General features: G+C 40.6%; 1 protein-coding gene across 49 annotated transcripts in view; it reads right to left on the bottom strand.

The window, feature by feature from the left end:
- CCDC7 (coiled-coil domain containing 7) overlaps positions 1-17,665 on the bottom strand; it is a 425,173-nt gene that overhangs the window by 179,368 nt on the left and 228,140 nt on the right. For 43 of the 49 annotated variants that reach the window (XM_054522140.1, XM_054522141.1, XM_054522147.1 and 40 more), the window contains one exon: positions 11,282-11,392. The exons of the other annotated variants lie outside the window; for them this stretch is intronic. In XM_054522140.1, the coding sequence (XP_054378115.1) occupies positions 11,282-11,392 (111 nt within the window). The remainder of the gene's footprint in view (positions 1-11,281; positions 11,393-17,665) is intronic. 49 annotated transcript variants of the gene reach the window in all.

Below are 17,665 nucleotides of genomic sequence, written 5' to 3'. Positions count from 1 at the left end.
TGCACAGGATGAATCATATCCCAAGTCTCTCCCATAATTATCTGAATGATTTAAATGATGAAATTTGGAACTTTGAGTTGATGATGCTTAGAGAAGATTTTGGAATTAGCGTTGAACTTTTGGAGATGTTGTGATGGGGTGAATGTATTTTGCATACGGGAAGAACATGAATATTTAGAATCAGAGAGTAGATTGTTACAGGTTGAATTGTCCCCGCTATCTTCCCCAAATTTGTAGAATTCCTAAACCCTAGAGCCTCAGAAAATGATTTTGTTTGGAAATAGGGTCTTTACAAAGGTAATCAAGTAAATATGAGATCATTACAGTCGGCTTTAGTCCAATATGAATAATATCCTTAAAAAACAGAACATTTAGATAAGAGACAAGTATACTGAGAAAAAGTCACGTGGGGATGAAAGCGGAGACCAGAGTGATGCATCTCCAAGCCAAGGGACACCAAATGTTGCCAATGAACTACCAGAAATTAGAATAGAGGCATTTAACAGATTCTCACTGACAGTCCCTCAAAAAGAACCAACCCTGCTGATACCTTATGCTGTACTACTAGCCTCAAGAATTCTGAGACAGTAAATTTCCATTGATTAAGCTACCTAGTTTGTGGTAATTTGTTATGGTAGCACTAGGAACCTAATACAAAGGAGAAACAGACAATGCTCTTTGGCTTGGGGTGTGAAGCCAACTTCACCAACACTCTTACCCAAACACAAGTATGCGTGGGTCCCACTGGACCACTAAAACCTCCATTGTTACGGCCCCCACTACTGAATGTATAACAGTATAGATATATTGTTTTAGTATATTCCTGCTTGCATTCATTCCTAAGCCCCAAAGAAAATTGCTCTAGTTAGGGTCATTTGGTGGGATATGTGGGGACCATGAATTTACCTGACTAATAGTACCTAATGCTATTGTCTACCAAAAAAAATCCATGAACTAGGGGAGAAAAGATATAACTATTTCATTTCTGAGCTTAATAAAGCCAGTTTTCTTTGGGACTAACTTTCCATTCAATAACCCCATGGGGCCTGTGTACTGGCCTTGGGTACACATAGAGATTCGATTGATTATTGGCAGTTCATTGCATTAGTGTAGCCCTAAGCACTGGCAGTACTGACTTTGTGACTGTCACAGAGGCTACTGCCCAAGACAAAGGAACTTAATATACAACAACTGACATCTCAAATACTCTTTTCAATATCCATGTCCCTGTTCTAACCTTCTACTATATTGAAGACATCTTCCTGGTGGGCCCAGACACTACCAAACAAAAACTGCTGCCCTGTTGACCCACATGCAGCAACACAGCTAGCCCAAGAATACAGACAAGGTACAAAGACCTAAAACCCAAGTGAATTCCAGGGTATGATCTAGAAAGGGGCATGAGGTCTTATTCCAGAGGAGACAATTGCCAAGCCTTTGGCCCACTCTATCCCAACAAATATAAAGAAGTCCCAGGGACTATTGGGACTATTCAGCTACTAGTACATTCACATCACACAAGCAGAAATCTAGATGACACCCATATATTGTGTTACCAGTAAGGCTGCCATTTTTGAGTGGTGTTCTGACCAAAATGATTGCCTGGAGGCTTTCCAATGGGCCATGCTGCTAACTTTACCCTGAGTCCTTGTGACCCACATTTGCCTTTGAGTTATAGGTCTCAGCAACTTCTCTGTTCACCAATTAGAGCCTATGGCAGAAAGACACTGACACAGGACTGAGGTGTCCATTGGGTTTTTGAATTCATAATCTCCCAAAATCAGCTGAAATCTACACATTCTTCATGAGACAAATTTTGGCCTGTTACTGGACATCAGTGGATACTGAGTCTATGACTCATAGCCATGAAATAGTGTTATAAAGTTCAACCAAAGGTCACCAATTCTGGGCTATTTTTTTAGTTATCTTGGGGTATTTACATATTAGTTCACAGTATAAAATATCTTTTCCTTTTCTTTTGGAGTCAGGGTTTCACTTTGTCACCTAGAATGGAGCACAGTTGTGTGAACACAGCTCACTATAGCCTCAACCTCCTGGGCTCAAGCTATCCTCCATTTCAGCACCCCCAAGTAGCTGGGACTATAGGCATGAGCCACTAGGCATGGCTAATTTTTGCATTTTTTTGTAGACACAGGGTTTTGCCATGTTGCCCAGGCTGGTCTTGAACTCCTGAGCTCAAGCAATACACCCACTTCGGTCTCCCAAAGTGCTGGGATTATACAATCATAAAGCAAAATTCCTGAAGCTACTACTGAGCATGTGGGGAGATACTGAAAAGCCTCTGGGGCACTTTTAGGTAGTGCATACAGATAATCTGCAAGAGTCTGAGGGTCATCAACTATGCCAATGGGTCTCAGAAAGTGCACTGAATGCCACAGACAGCTCTCAGAGAGTTCTAAGGGATGTTTACATAAGATTCTATGTTCTTAGGGGAATCATTATCCTTCCCTCAGCCCCCAATTGTCTTTTTTTAATTATAATTATACTTTAAGTTCTGGATACATGTGCAGAACGTGCAGGCTTGTTACATAGGTATACATGTGCCATGGTGGTTTGCTGCACCCATCAACCCATCATCTACGTTAGGTATTTCTCCTAATGCTATCCCTCCCCTTGACCCCCTAACCCCCAACAGGCCCCAGTGTGTGATGTTCCTCTCCCTGTGCCCATATGTTCTCATTGTTCAACTCCCACTTATGAGACAGAACATGCGGTGTTTGGTTAGTTTGCTGTGTGTTGTTAGTTTGCTGTGTTATTTTGCTGAGAATGATGGTTTCCAGCTTCATCCATGTCCCCGCAAAGGACACTAACTCATCCTTTTTATGGCTGCATAGTATTCCATGGTGTATATGTGCCATGTTCTCTTTATCCAGTCTATCACTGATGGGCATTTGGGTTGGTTCCAAGTCTTTGCTATTGTGAATAGTGCTGCAATAAACATATGTGTGCATGTGTCCTTATAGTATAATAATTTATAATCGTTTGGGTATATACCAAGTAATGGGATTGCTGGGTCAAATGGTATTTCTAGTTCTAGATCCCTGAGGAATCGCCACACTGTCTTCCACAATGGTTGAACTAATTTACTCTCCCACCAACAGTGTAAAAGCATTCCTATTTCTCCACATCCTCTCCAGCATCTGATGTTTCCTGACTTTTCAATGCTCACCATTCTAATTGATGTGAGATGGTATCTCATTGTGGTTTTGAGCTGCATTTCTCTAATGACCAGTGATGATGAGCTTTTTTTCATGTTTGTTGGCTGCATAAATGTCTTCTTTTGAAAAGTGCCTGTTCATATCCTTCACCCGCTTTTTGATTAGGTTGTTTTTTTCTTGTATATTTGTTTAAGTTCCTTGTAGATTCTGGATATTAGTCCTTTGTCAGATGGATAGATTGCAAAAATTTTCTCCCATTCTATAGGTTGCCTGTTCATGCTGATGATAGTTTCTTTTGCTGTGCAGAAGCTCTTTAGTTTAATTAGATCTCATTTGTCAATTTTGGCTTTTATTGCAATTGCCTTTGGTGTTTAGTCATGAAGTCTTTGCCCGTGCCTATGTCCTGAATGGTATTGCCTAGGTTTTCTTCTAGGGTTTTTATGGTTTTAGGTCTTATGTTTAAGTCTTTACTCCATCTTGAGTTAATTTTTGTATAAGGTGTAAGGAAGGGGTCCAGTTTCAGTTTTCTGCATATGGCTAGCCACTTTTCCCAACACCATTTATTAAATAGGGAATCCTTTCTCTGTTGCTTGTTTTTGTCAGGTTTGTCAAAGATCAGATGGTTCTACATGTGTGACATTATTTCTGAGTCCTCCGTTCTGTTCCATTGGTCTATATATCTGTTTTGGTACCGGTACCATGCTGTTTTGGTTACTGTAGCCTTGTAGTATAGTTTGAAGTCAGGTAGTGTGATGCCTCCAGCTTTGTTCTTTTTGCTTAGGATTGTCTTGACTATACGGGCTCATTTTTTGGTTCCATATGAAATTTAAAGTAGTTTTTTCCAATTCTGTGAAGAAAGTCAATGGTAGCTTGATGGGAATAGCATTGAATCTATAAATTATTTTGGGTAGTATGGCCATTTTCATGATATTGATTATTCCTATCCATGAGCATGGAATGTTTATCCATTGGTTTATCTCTTCTCTTATTTCCTTGAGCAGTGGTTTGTAGCTTTCCTTGAAGAGGTCCTTTACATTCCTTGTAAGCTGTATTCCTAGGTATTTTATTTTCTTTGTAGCAATTGTGAATGGGAGTTCACTCATGATTTGGCTCTCTGTCTATTATTGGTGTATAGGAATGCTTGTGATTTTTGCACATTGATTTTGTATCCCGAGACTTTGCTTAAGTTGCTTATCAGCTTAAGGAGATTTTGGGCTGAGACAATGGGATTTCTAAATATGCAATCATGTCATCTGCAAACAGAGACAATTTGACTTCCTCTCATCCTATTTGAATACCTTTTATTTTTTTCTCTTGCCTAATTGTCCTGGCCAGAACTTCCAATACTATGTTGAATAGGAGTGGTGAGAGGCGGCATCCTTGTCTTGTGCCAGTTTTCAAAAGGAATGCTTCCAGCTGTTGCCCATTCCGTATGATATTGGCTGTAGGTTTGTCATAAATAGCTCTTATTATTTTGAGATACATTCCATCATTACCTAGTTTATTGAGTGTTTTTACCATGAATTTTCTCAAAGGCCTTTTCTGCATCTATTGAGATAATCATGTAGTTTTTGTCATTGGTTGTGTTTACGTGACGGATGACATTTATTGATTAGCATATGTTGAACCAGCCTTGTGTCCCAGGGATGAAGCTGACTTGATCATGGTGGATAAGCTTTTTAATGTGCAGCTGGATTCTGTTTGCCAGTATTTTATTTAGGATTTTCACATTGATGTTCATCACAGATATTGGCCTGAATTTTTGCTGTTGTTTTTGTGTCTCTGCCAGGTTTTGGTATCAGGATGCTGCTGGTCTCATAAAATGAGTTAGGGAAGAGTCCCTCTTTCTCTATTGTTTGGAATAGTTTCAGAAGAAATGGTACCAGCTCCTGATTATACCTCTGGTAGAATTTAGCTGTGAATCTGTCTGGTCCTGGGCTTTTTTTTTTTTTTTTGGTTGGTAGGCTATTAATTACTGCCTCAATTTCAGAACTTCTTATTGGTCTATTCAGGGATTCGACTTCTTCCTGGTTTAGTCTTGGGAAAGTTGTATGTGTCCAGGAATTTAACCATTTCTTCTAGATTTTCTACTTTATTTTCATAAAGATGTTTATAGTATTCTCTGATGGTAGTTTGTATTTGTGTGGGATCAGGGGTGATATCCCCTTTATCATTTTTTATTGTGTCTATTTGATTCTTCTCTCATTTCCTCTTTATTAGTCTGGCTAGTGGTCTATCTATTTTGTTAAATTTTTCAAAAAAAAAAAACAGCTCCTGAATTCATTGATTTTTGAAGGGTTTTTCGTGTCTCTCTCTCTCCTTCAGTTCTGCTCTGATCTTAGTTATTTCTTGCCTTCTGCTAGGTTTTGAATTTGCTCTTCCTTCTCTAGTTCTTTTAATTGTGATGTTAGGGTATGGATTTTATATCTTTCCCACTTTCTCATGTGGGCATTTAGTGCTATAAATTTATCTCTACACACTGCTTTAAATGTGTTCCAGAGATTCTTGTACATTGTGTCTTTGTTCTCATTGGTTTCAAAGAATTTATTTATTTCTGCCTTCATTTCATTATTTACCCAGTAGTCATTCAGGAGCAGGTTGTTCAGTTTCCATGTAGTTGTCTGATTTTGAGTGAATTTCTTAATCCTGAGTTTTAATTTGATTGCACTGTGGTCTGAGAGATTGTTATGATTTCCATTCTTTTGCATTTGCTGAGGAGTTATAATTTGCTTCCAATTATGTGGTCAATTTTAGAGTAAGTGCGATGTGGTGCTGAGAAGAGTGTATATTCTGTTGCTTTGGGGTGGAGAGTTCTGTAGATGTCTATTAGATCCACTTGGTGCAGAGCTGAGTTCAAGTCCTGAATATCCTTGTTAATTTTCTGTCTCATTGATCTAATATTGACAGTGGGATGTTAAAGTATCCCACTATTATTGTGTGGGAGTCTAAGTCTCTAAGAACTTTCTTTATGAATCTGGGTGCTCCTGTATTGGGTGCATATATATTTAGGATAGTCAGCTCTTCTTGTTGCATTGATCCCTTTGCCATTATGTAATGCTCTTCTTTGTCTTTTTTGATCTTTGTTTAAAATCTGTTTTACTAGAGACTAGGATTGCAACCCCTGGGTTTTTCTGTTTTCCATTTGCTTGGTAAATATTCCTCCATCCCATTATTTTGAGGCTATGTGTGTCTCTGCATATGAATTGGGTCTCCTGAATACAGCACACCAATGGGTATTCACTCTTTATCCAATTTGTCAGTCTGTGTCTTTTAACTGGGGCATTTTCTCATTTACATTTAAGTTTAATATTGTTATGTGTGAATTTGGTCCTGTCATCATGATGTTAGCTGGCTATTTTGCACATTAGTTGATGCAGTTTCTTCACAGTGTCACTGGTCTTCATATTTTGGTATGTTTTTGCAGTGGCTGCTACCGGTTTTTCCTTTCCATATTTAGTGCTTCCTTCAGGAGCTCTTGTAAGGCAGGCCTGGTGGTGAAAAAATCTCTCTCAGCATTTGCTTGTCTGTAACGGATTTTGTTTCTCCTTTGCTTATGAAGCTTAGTTTGGCTGGATATGAAATTCTGGGTTGAAAATTATTTAAGAATATTGAATATTGGCCCCCACTCCCTTCTGGTTTGTAGGGCTTCTGCAGAGAGATCTGCTGTTAGTCTGATGGGCTTCCCTTTGTGGGTAACCTGACCTTTCTCTCTGGCTGCCTTTAACATTTTTTCCTTCATTTCAACCTTGGTAAATCTGATAATTATGTGTCTTGGGGTTGCTCTACTCGGGGAGTATCTTTGTGGTGTTCTCTATATTTCCTGAATTTGAATATTGGCTTGTCTTGCTATTTTGGGGAAGTTCTCCTGGATAATATCCTGCAGCATGTTTTCCAACTTGGTTTCATTCTCCCCGTCTCTTTCAGGTACGCCAATGAATCATAAGTTTGGTCTTTTCACATAGTCCCATATTTCTTAGAGGCCTTGTTTCATCCTATTTTCTCTAATCTTGTCTTCACGCTTTATTTCATTAAGTTGATCTTCAGTCTCAGATATCCTTTCTTCCACTTGATTGATTCATCTATTGATACTTGTGTATGCTTCACAAAGTTCTTGTGCTGTGTTTTTCAGCTCCATTGGGTCATTTATGTTCTTCTCTAAACTGGTTATTCTAGTTAGCAGTTCCTGTGACATTTTACCAAGGTTCTTAGCTTCCTTGCATTGGGTTAGAACATGCTCCTTTAGCTCAGAGGAGTTTGTTATTACCCACCTCCTGAAGCCTACTTCTGTCAGTTCATCAAACTCAATCTCTCTCCTGTTTTATTCCCTTGCTGGCGAGGAGTTGTGATCCTTTGGAGGAGAAGAGGCATTCTGGCTTTTGGAATTTCAGCCTTTTTGCACTGGTTTTTCCTCATCTTCATGGATTTATCTACCTTTGGTCTTTGATGTTGGTGACCTTCGGAGGGGGTTTTTGCGTGGGTTTCCTTTTTGTTGATGTCAATACTATTGCTTTCTGTTTGTTAGTTTTCCTTCTAACAGTCCGGCCCCTCTTCTGCAGGTCTGCTGGAATTTGCTGGAGGTCCACTCCAGACCCTGTTTGCCTGGGTATCACCAGCAGAGGCTGCAGAACAGCAAAGATTGCTGCCTGCTTGTTCCTCTGGAAGCTTTGTCCCAGAGGGGCACCGGCCAGATGCCAGCTGGAGCTCTCCTGTATGAGGTGTCTGTTGACCCCTGCTGGGAGGTGTCTCCCAATCAGGAGGCACTGGGGTCAGGGACCCACTTGAGGAGGCAGTCTGTCCCTTAGCAGAGCTTGAGCACCGTGTGGGAGATCTGCTGCTGTCTTCAAAGCCAGCAGTCAGGAACATTTAAGTTTGCTGAAGCTGCGCCCACAGCAGCCCCTTCCCCCAGATGCTCTGTCCCAGGGAGATGGGAGTTTTATCTATAAGCCCCTGGCTGGGGCTGCTGCCTTTCTTTCAGAGATGTCCTGCCCAGAGAGGAGGAATCTAGAAAGGCAGCCTGGCTACAGCGGCTTTGCTGCGCCTTGGTGGGTTCTGCACCCAATTCGAACTTCCTGGCAGCTTCGTTTACACTGTGAGGGGAAAACCACCTACTCAAGCCTCAGCAATGGTGACGCCCCTCCCCCCACCAAGCTTGAGCGTCCCAGGTTGACTTCAGACTGCTGTGCTGGTTGCGAGAATTTCAAGCCAGTGGATCTTAGCTTGTTGGGCTCTGTGAGGGTGTGATCCACTGAGGAAGACCACTCAGCTCCCTGGCTTCAGCCCCCTTTCCAGAGGAGTGAACGGTTCTGTCTCACTGGCATTCCATGTGCCACTGGGGTATGAAAAAAACTCCTGCAACTAGCTTGGTGTCTGCCCAAACAGCTGCCCAGTTTTGTGCTTGAAACCTAGGGCCCTGGTGGTGTAGGCACCCAAAGGAATCGCCTGGTCTGCGTGATGCGAAGACTGTGGGAAAAGCATAGTGTCTGGGCCAGATGGCACTGTCCCTCATGGCACAGTCCCTCACGGCTTCCCTTGGCTAGGGGAAGGAGTTCCCCGACCCCTTGCACTTCCTGGGTGAGGCAATGCCCCACCCTGCTTCTGCTCGCCCTCCTTGAGCTGCACCCACTGTCTAACCAGTCCCAATGAGACGAACCGAGTACCTCAGTTGGAAATGCAGAAATCACCCACCTTCTGCATTGGTCTCGCTGGGAGCTGCAGACTGGAGCTGTTCCTATTTGGCCACCTTGCCTGGGAATATAGCCCCCAGTTTTCTAACCAAGCTCCCACAGTGGTTCAAATTAGAGAACCAACAAAGGGCTTCTTACAGTATCCTGGCCAGCCACCCTGATAGTCCCTTGGTTGCACAGTGAGAGTGAAAACAACAGGCGATAAGATTGTTGACCAGATTCAGATTTCTAGATTCAGTTGTTTCAATTCTGCTGGTTATCAAACCTCCTCTAAAGGTCATGTCAATCAGATATAGTCCAGATATTAACTGGCAAATCTTGAGCATGGAAAACGTGGCTGCTGCCCAGATAGCAAACACTGGCCAATGGAAAGAGTGGCATAAAAATGGCAATCATGTGCCCTCTGCTGCTCAATCCAGGCAATGGCCTTCTAGAGGAGATCTATGAGATTGGTCACCAAACAACAGGGTCTCAAAGGAGTAGGATTGATGGGCCCCCCAACAGATAGTGAGCCATGGTGGTCCCACCAGGCACTAAGGTCCATATGGTGATGTCCACTATGAACAGTATGAGTGCTATTTTCTCTAACCCTGTCAGCGAATCTTGAGACTTGAGTAGTTTGCTTCCTTGATGAAGGAAGTAATCTTATGAAATTTAGAGTGACACATTGTGGGGTCTAACATACAGATCCTTCCTACTTTTACCCAGATCTGTCATCTTTCACAAATGAGCATGACATAGGGTTAGTACAAGGTCCCTATGTCCCCAGTGGGGAACTGAGGACCTACACCTAGGACAAAGTTTGAAGTGGGGGTGGGAAAAAATGACATTTCTTGGGCCTTCTGGATACTGGTCAACAAATTACTGTGATCCTCACAATCCCTGACATGAGGACAAGGTGGAAACAAATAATTCTTTCTAGTTTTTAATCTGTGGTCACCACAAACAGGACCTCTTTCTAAACCAACTATGGGGTAGATCCCTTTGGGCCATTATAAACCCTTATTGTCATGGCCTCTACTACTGAATATATTACTAGTTAAATATATTTTCTATATGAACCAACACTAGCATTTACACCCACCTCCTGATGGGATTTGCTGCAGTCCAGGTATTTTGTGGGATATGTGGAAGATAATGACCTACCAAACTACTGGCACCTAGTACCAAGGTCTACCAAAACTGGTATTAACACTCTGGGGATAAAAAAGGGAATAATTTCCCTCATTGCTGAGCTTTAAGAAGCCAACTATCTGTACACTATTTCTGTATTCAATAGACCCATCTGGCCTATGTGAAAGACCTCAGGTGCCTAAACTCTGTACTGATAAGGGTTCTAAAAAGCGTAAGTGCTACCTTTGGCACCAATGGTAACCTGACATTGTGACAGTTACAGAGGCTGTTGTCCAGGATGAAGGAACTTGGTATGTACCAATTGACATAGCAAATATCCTTTCAGCATTCCTCTCCAAGAGGATGATCAGGATTAGTTAGAATTATGTAGGATAGGTTACAATAAACCACTAATATCTTTCCACAAGGCTTCCAAAATTCCCCAACTATCTGCAATCAATGCATAGGTTATGACCTGGACAAAGTCCCACTCCTGGAAGAAGCATTAACCTTCTGCACTGTTTATGAAATCATCCTAGGGAGCTCACACAAGGACACTACCCAAAAGGAACCTGATGCTCTGTTCACCCACGTGCAGCATGTACTGTGCCATTATCATTGGACAAGGCACAAGGACCTAAAACCCAAGTGAAATTCCTGGGTGTAATCTGTAAAGGCTATGGTGTTCCATTCCAGAGATGATGATTGTCAATGCTTTTGGCCAGCTCTGACTCGAAAAGTAAAAATAATGTGAGCAATAAGTGGGACCATTCATCTGTTGCCATGCTCACATTCAAGCCACAGAGATCAGACAGCATCCTCTATCAGGTTACCATAAAGACCACTACCTTTGAATGGGGCCTTGACCAACATGATACCCCGGAAATCCTTCTACTGGCCACCCTGGCTGCCCTTGTACCTCCCTGATTTCCATTTGTTGCTTCAGTTACAGATCTCGGCAATACTTCTGCCTACTGATTGGGACTACAACAGATCAGAGGTGCCCATAAATGGCCAGCAGCAGATGAGAGGTACCCATCTTTTATGAGACAATTATTAGCCTGTTATTGTCCTGAGATGGATACTGACAGCATAAATTAAGTTGTGTAATAATATTATGACAAGAAATTCTAACCAAAACATATAATTATCCTTGTTTTCTTTCTTGAGTTATGTTAGAGTATTTACAGAGTATAAATTATCTATAAAATATATGTTCTCAAATACATAAGTATGAACCAAAGAAAAAAGTTCTTTTGAGATTAATTTAAAATAATATAAAATAGCTATCATCATTATACTTACTGCTACGTCCTTCTCCTTCAGAAGTTTCTTGATTCTCTAATTGCACTTGGATTTTTGACACTGAATCTTGATGTTTACGCATAAGATTTTCACCTGATTCTTCATCATGAGCTATGTTAAGAGAGAAATTTAGTCCCTTACTAGAAAAACAAATCTATTATGAAATCCTAGAATTCAAATTTATAACAATGGAAACAACATTTTCTTTCATCTTATAAAGTTATAAGTAAACTACCTTAATGCTAGATCTGACATGAAAATGGTGAGAAAAGTTTCAATGTGTGTTGAAGATGTATTATTATTTCATAAATATTCCTAGATATTAAATGTGTTTTATATTAGTCTCTACTTTCCTTAAGTTATTTATACTTTAGGTTAATACATAATCATAGACCAAACAATGAAAATGCATATGCTCAAGGTCATTCATTACAGCATTATTTGTAATTGCAAAGAATTCAAAACCGTTGAGATTTTACGCACAGGAGACTGGTTGAATGAACATATATATATATATATATACACACAGTTATATGTATATATATACACACATATACATATACATGTATGTGTGTGTGTATATATATATACACACACACACACCAGAATATATATATATGTATATATACACACCAGAAACAATGGTATAATATCAATTATGGTATATAATTATGTGTATCTATGTGTGGATGAATATATATGGTTTATGATATGGTACACATGGCTGTACATACAGTGAGAAGTTACCCTCCCATCTATGCTGATACATCCTACCCTTGCCCAATGTCTTTTTGTGGGAAAATGTAATATTAATGGAGTCAGTGACCTTCCATGTTTACACTCTTGCTTATATTGTTGCAGTAAGTGAATAAAGGCTTAATTGTTACCTTCAATTTCGCCTGCTATCTTAATTGACCACCTTCACACTTGGCAGCTCCCCTGGTAACAAATGGCTGTGAGCAGGGTAGTCAATTAAGCACAATGCCTTTCTGGAAAAGCAAAAAGCATGCGGATCCCCAGAGCATTTGTGGGAGATGCTAGAGTTGAGACCTCCTGGGGGATACTAGTGGATCATTTGCAAGAGTCTGACTGTCCCATGGTGCACTCTGCCAGCCCTATCAGTGGGTCTTAGAAAGTGCTGTCCAACACCATGGGGCACTCTCAGCAAGTGCTAGCAGATTGTTTACATAAGCTTTTTGGTTCTGAGGGACACCAGTGGTCCTTCTCTTTAGGCCTAGACTCTCAGGCAAAGATGCCTGGTGGGGCAAATTAGAGATCCAACAGACGGCCTCTGAGAAAGCTAGAGAAGCAATTCCTTGGCCACTGCTATTGTCCCCTGCAGATGAGACTGAAAGTTTTCAGAGAACCTGTGAGCTAATTTGCATCAATAACAGCTCTTAGTTCTAAAAAGGTACCAGGCAATGACAGACAGCTTATGACCCAGCAAGGGATTGAGACTCATGGCTTAAATAAAAGGAATGGAGAGCCCTTTGGGATTGCTTTCCTGTGTGATCTAGGAGAACTTAGAGGCATGAATTATTTGCCTGCATGATGAAAGAGGTAATCTTGTTAAACTAACTTAGTGGTACCTTGTGGGCTGTGTCACTATAAAACCCCTCCTTTAGAGTGTCGTGACAGAAGAGGTTTTGCTCAAGGAGGATAAGCAAAGTCGGAGAATGAGAAGGGAACACCCAAGCCCTTCTTTTTCCACTGGGTTCTATTTGGGTTCTGACAACTTTGGCACACCCATGCTATCTTCCCTATGACTAAAATACATTTTTAGATTTATTTGGCTATACAGACCCACAAACCATACTGGTGATCTCTTGGTCTCTTGCTTGAGAGTGAGAGCAGTCAATGACGAGAGTGAGAGCAGTCAATGATAAGATTTTTAACAAGTCTCAGATTTGTAGGGTTGTAAGTGTCACTCCTACTGGTTATGGAGCCAAATTAAAATTAATCCTCCTCTAAGGTCAGGCAAATGGGTCAGTGAAATAATCTAGATCAGGGTCCCCAACACCGAGGCCATGACCAGTACTGGTCTGTGGCCTGTTAGAAACTGGGTCACACAGCAGTAGGTTAGCAGTGGGTGAGTGAGCAAAGATGCATCTGTATTTTCAACTGCTCCCCATCATTCACATTACTGCCTGAGCTCTGCCTCCTGTCAGATCAGCAGTGGCATTAGATTCTCATAGGAACACAAACCCTATCGTAAACTGCACATCTGAAGGATCTAGGTTTTTTTTTTTTTTATGGTTAGTTTTCTTATTTATTTTTTATTTTTTTATTACACTTTAAGTTCTAGGGTACATGTGCACAATGTGCAGGATTATTACATATGTATACATGTGCCATGTTGGTGTGCTGCACCCATTGACTCGTCATTTACATTAGGTATATCTCTTAATGCTATCTCTCCCCCCTCCCCCACCCCATGATAGGCCCTGGTGTATGATGTTCCCCGTCCTGTGTCCAAGTCTTCTCATTGTTCAATTCCCACCTATCAGTGAGAACACACGGTATTTGGTTTTTTATCCTTGCGATAGTTTACTGAGAATGATGGTTTCCAGCTTCATCCATGTCCCTACAAAGGACATGAACTCATCATTTTTTATGGCTGCATAGTATTCCATGGTGTATATGTACCACATTTTCTTAATCTAGTCTATCATTGATGGACATTTGGGTTGGTTCCAAGTCTTTGCTACTGTGAATAATGCTGCAATAAACATACGTGTGCATGTTGTCTTTATAGCAGCATGATTTATAATCCTTTGGGTATATACCCAGTAATGGGATCTCTGGGTCAAATGATATTTCTAGTTGTAGAAGCTTGAGGAATCGGCACACTGTCTTCCACAATGGTTGAACTAGTTTACAGTCCCACCAGGAGTGTAAAAGTGTTCCCATTTCTCCACATCCTTTCCAGCACCTGTTGTTTCCTGACTTTTTAATGATCACCATTCTAACTGGTGTGAGATGGTATCCCATTGTGGTTTTGATTTGCATTTCTCTGGTGACCAGTGATGATGAGCATTTTTTCATGTGTCTGTTGGCTAAATAAATGTCTTCTTTTGAGAAGTGTCTGTTCATATGCTTTGCCCACTTTTTGATGTGGTTGTTTGATTTTTTTCTTGTAAATTTGTTTAAGTTCTTGTAGATTCTGGATATTAGCCCTTTGTCAGATGGGTAGATTGCAAAAATATTCTCCCATTCTGTAGGTTGCCTATTCACTCTGATGGTAGTTTCTTTTGCTGTGCAGAAGCTCTTCAGTTTAATTAGATCCCATTTGCCTATTTTGGCTTTTGTTGCCATTGCTTTTGGTGTTCTAGTCATGAAGTTTTTGCCCATGCCTATGTTCTGAATGGTATTGCCTAGGTTTTCTTCTAGGGTTTTTATGGTTTTAGGTCTAAGATTTAAGTCTTTAATCCATCTTGAATTAATTTTTGTATAAGGTGTAAGGAAGGGATCCAGATTCAGCTTTCTACATATGGCTAGCCAGTTTTCCTAGCACTATTTATTAAATAGGGAATCCTTTCCCCATTGCTTGCTTTTCTCAGGTTTGTCAAAGATCAGATGGTTGTAGATGTGTGGTATTATTTCTGAGGGCTCTATTCTTTTCCATTGGTCTATATCTCTATTTTGGTACAAGTACCATGCTATTTTGCTAACTGTAGCCTCTGTGCAAATAAACTAGAAAATGTAGAAGAAATGGATAAATTCCTCAACACATACACCCTCCCAAAACTAAACCAGGAAGAAGTTGAATCTCTGAATAGACCAATAACAGGCTCTGACACTCTGAGGCACTAATTAATAGCCTATCAACCTAAAAAAGTCCGGGACCAGATGGATTCACAGCCGAATTCTACCAGAGGTAAAAGGAGGAGCTGGTATGATTCCTTCTGAAACTATTCCAATCAAAAGAAAAAGAGGGAATCCTCCCTAACTCATTTTATGAGGCCAGCATTATCCTGATACCAAAGCCTGGCAGAGACACAACCAAAAAAGAGAATTTTAGACCAATATCCTTGATGAACATGGATGCAAAAATCCTCAATAAAATACTGGCAATCCGAATCCAGCAGCACATCAGAAAGCTTATCCACCATGATCAAGTGGGCTTCATCCCTGGGATGCAAGGTGGTTCAACATATGCAAATCAATAAACGTAACCCATCATATAAACAGAACCAATGACAAAAACCACATGATTATCTCAATAGATGAAGAAAAGGCCTGTGACAAAATTCAACAACCCTTCATGCTAAAAACTCTCAATAAATTAGGTATTGATGGGATGTATCTCAAAATAGTAAGAGTTATCTATGACAAACCCACAGCCAATATCATACTGAATAGGCAAAAACTGGAAGCATTCCCTTTGAAAACTGGCACAAGACAGGGATGCCCTCTCTCATCACTCCTATTCAACATAGTGTTGGAAGTTCTGGCCAGGGCAATTAGGCAGGAGAAGGAAATAAAGGGTATTCAATTAGGAAAAGAGGAAGTCAAATTGTCCCTGTTGGCAGATGACATCATTGTATGTCTAGAAAACCCCATTGTCTCAGCCCAAAATCTCCTTAAGCTGATAAGCATCTTCAGCAAAGTCTCAGGATAAAAAATCAATGTACAAAAATCACAAGCATTCTTATACACCAATAACAGACAGAGAGCCAAATCATGAGTGAACTCCCATTCACAATTGCTTCAAAGAGAATAAAATACCCAGGAATCCAACTTACAAGGGATGTGAAAGACCTCTTCAAGGAGAACTACAAACCACTAATCAATGAAATAAAAGAGGACACAAACAAATGGAAGACCATTTCATGCTCATGGATAGGAAGAATCAGTATCGTGAAAATGGCCATACTGCCCAAGGTAATTTATAGATTCAATGTCATCCTCATCAACCTACCAATGACTTTCTTCACAGAATTGGAAAAAACTACTTTAAAGTTCATATGGAACCAAAAAAGAGCCTGCATCACCAAGTCAATCCTAAGCCAAAAGAACAAAGCTGGAGGCATCACGCTACCTGACTTCAAACTACACTACAAGGCTACAGTAACCAAAAGAGCACAGTACTGGTACCAAAACAGAGATATAGACCAATGGAACAGAACAGAGCCCTCAGAAATAATGCCACATATCTACAACTATCTGATCTTTGACAAACCTGAGAAAAACAAGAAATGGGGAAAGGATTCCCTGTTTAATAAATGGTGCTGGGAAAACTGGCTAGCCATATGTAGAAAGCTGAATCTGGATCCTTCCCTTACACCTTATACAAAAATTAATTCAAGATGGATTAAAGACTTAAATCTTAGACCTAAAACCATAAAACCCCTAGAAGAAAACCTAGGGAATACCATTCAGGACATAGGCATGGGCAAGGACTTCATGTCTAAAACACCAAAAGCAATGGCAACAAAAGCCAAAATTGACAAATGGGATCTAATTAAACTCAAGAGCTTCTGCACAGCAAAAGAAACTACCATCAGAGTGAACAGGCAACCTATAGAATGGGAGATAATTTCTGCAATCTACTCATCTGACAAAGGGCTAATATCCAGAATCTACAATGAACTCAAATTTACAAGAAAAAAACAAACAACCCCATCAACAAGTGGGCATAGGATATGAACAGATACTTCTCAAAAGAAGACATTTATGCAGGCAACAGACAGATGAAAAAATGCTCATCACCACTGGCCATCAGAGAAATGCAAATCAAAACCACAATGAGATACCATCTCACACCAGTTAGAATGACGATCATTAAAAGTCAGGAGACAACAGGTGCTGGAGAGGATGTATAGAAATAGGAACACTTTTACACTGCTGGTGGGACTGTAAACTAGTTCAACCATTGTAGAAGGAATCAGTGTGGTGATTCCTCAGGGATCTAGAACTAGAAATACCATTTGACCCAGCCATCCCATTACTGGGTATATACGCAAAGGATTATAAATCATGCTGCTATAAAGACACATGCACACGTATATTTATTGTGGCACTATTCCCAATAGCAAAGACTTGGAACCAACCCAAATGTCCAGCAATGATAGACTGGATTAAGAAAATGTGGTACATATACACCATGGAATAGTATGCGGCCATAAAAAAGGGTGAGTTCATGTCCTTTGTAGGGACATGGATGAAGCTGGAAACCATCATTCTCAGCAAACTATTGCAAGGACAAAAAACCAAACACTGCATGTTCTCACTCATAGGTGGGAATTGAACAATGAGAACACAGGGACACAGGAAGGGGAACATCACACACCGGGCCTGTTGTGGGGTGGGGGTAGGGGGGTGGGATAGCATTAGGAGATATACCTAATGTTAAATGATGAGTTAATGGATGCAGCACACCAA

Source organism: Pongo abelii, chromosome 8, assembly GCF_028885655.2.
Source record: "Pongo abelii isolate AG06213 chromosome 8, NHGRI_mPonAbe1-v2.0_pri, whole genome shotgun sequence".
Classification (NCBI taxonomy): Eukaryota; Metazoa; Chordata; class Mammalia; order Primates; family Hominidae; genus Pongo; species Pongo abelii.
The sequence above is the reverse complement of the archived record's forward strand: the minus strand, read 5'-3'. Positions and strand labels throughout refer to the sequence as shown.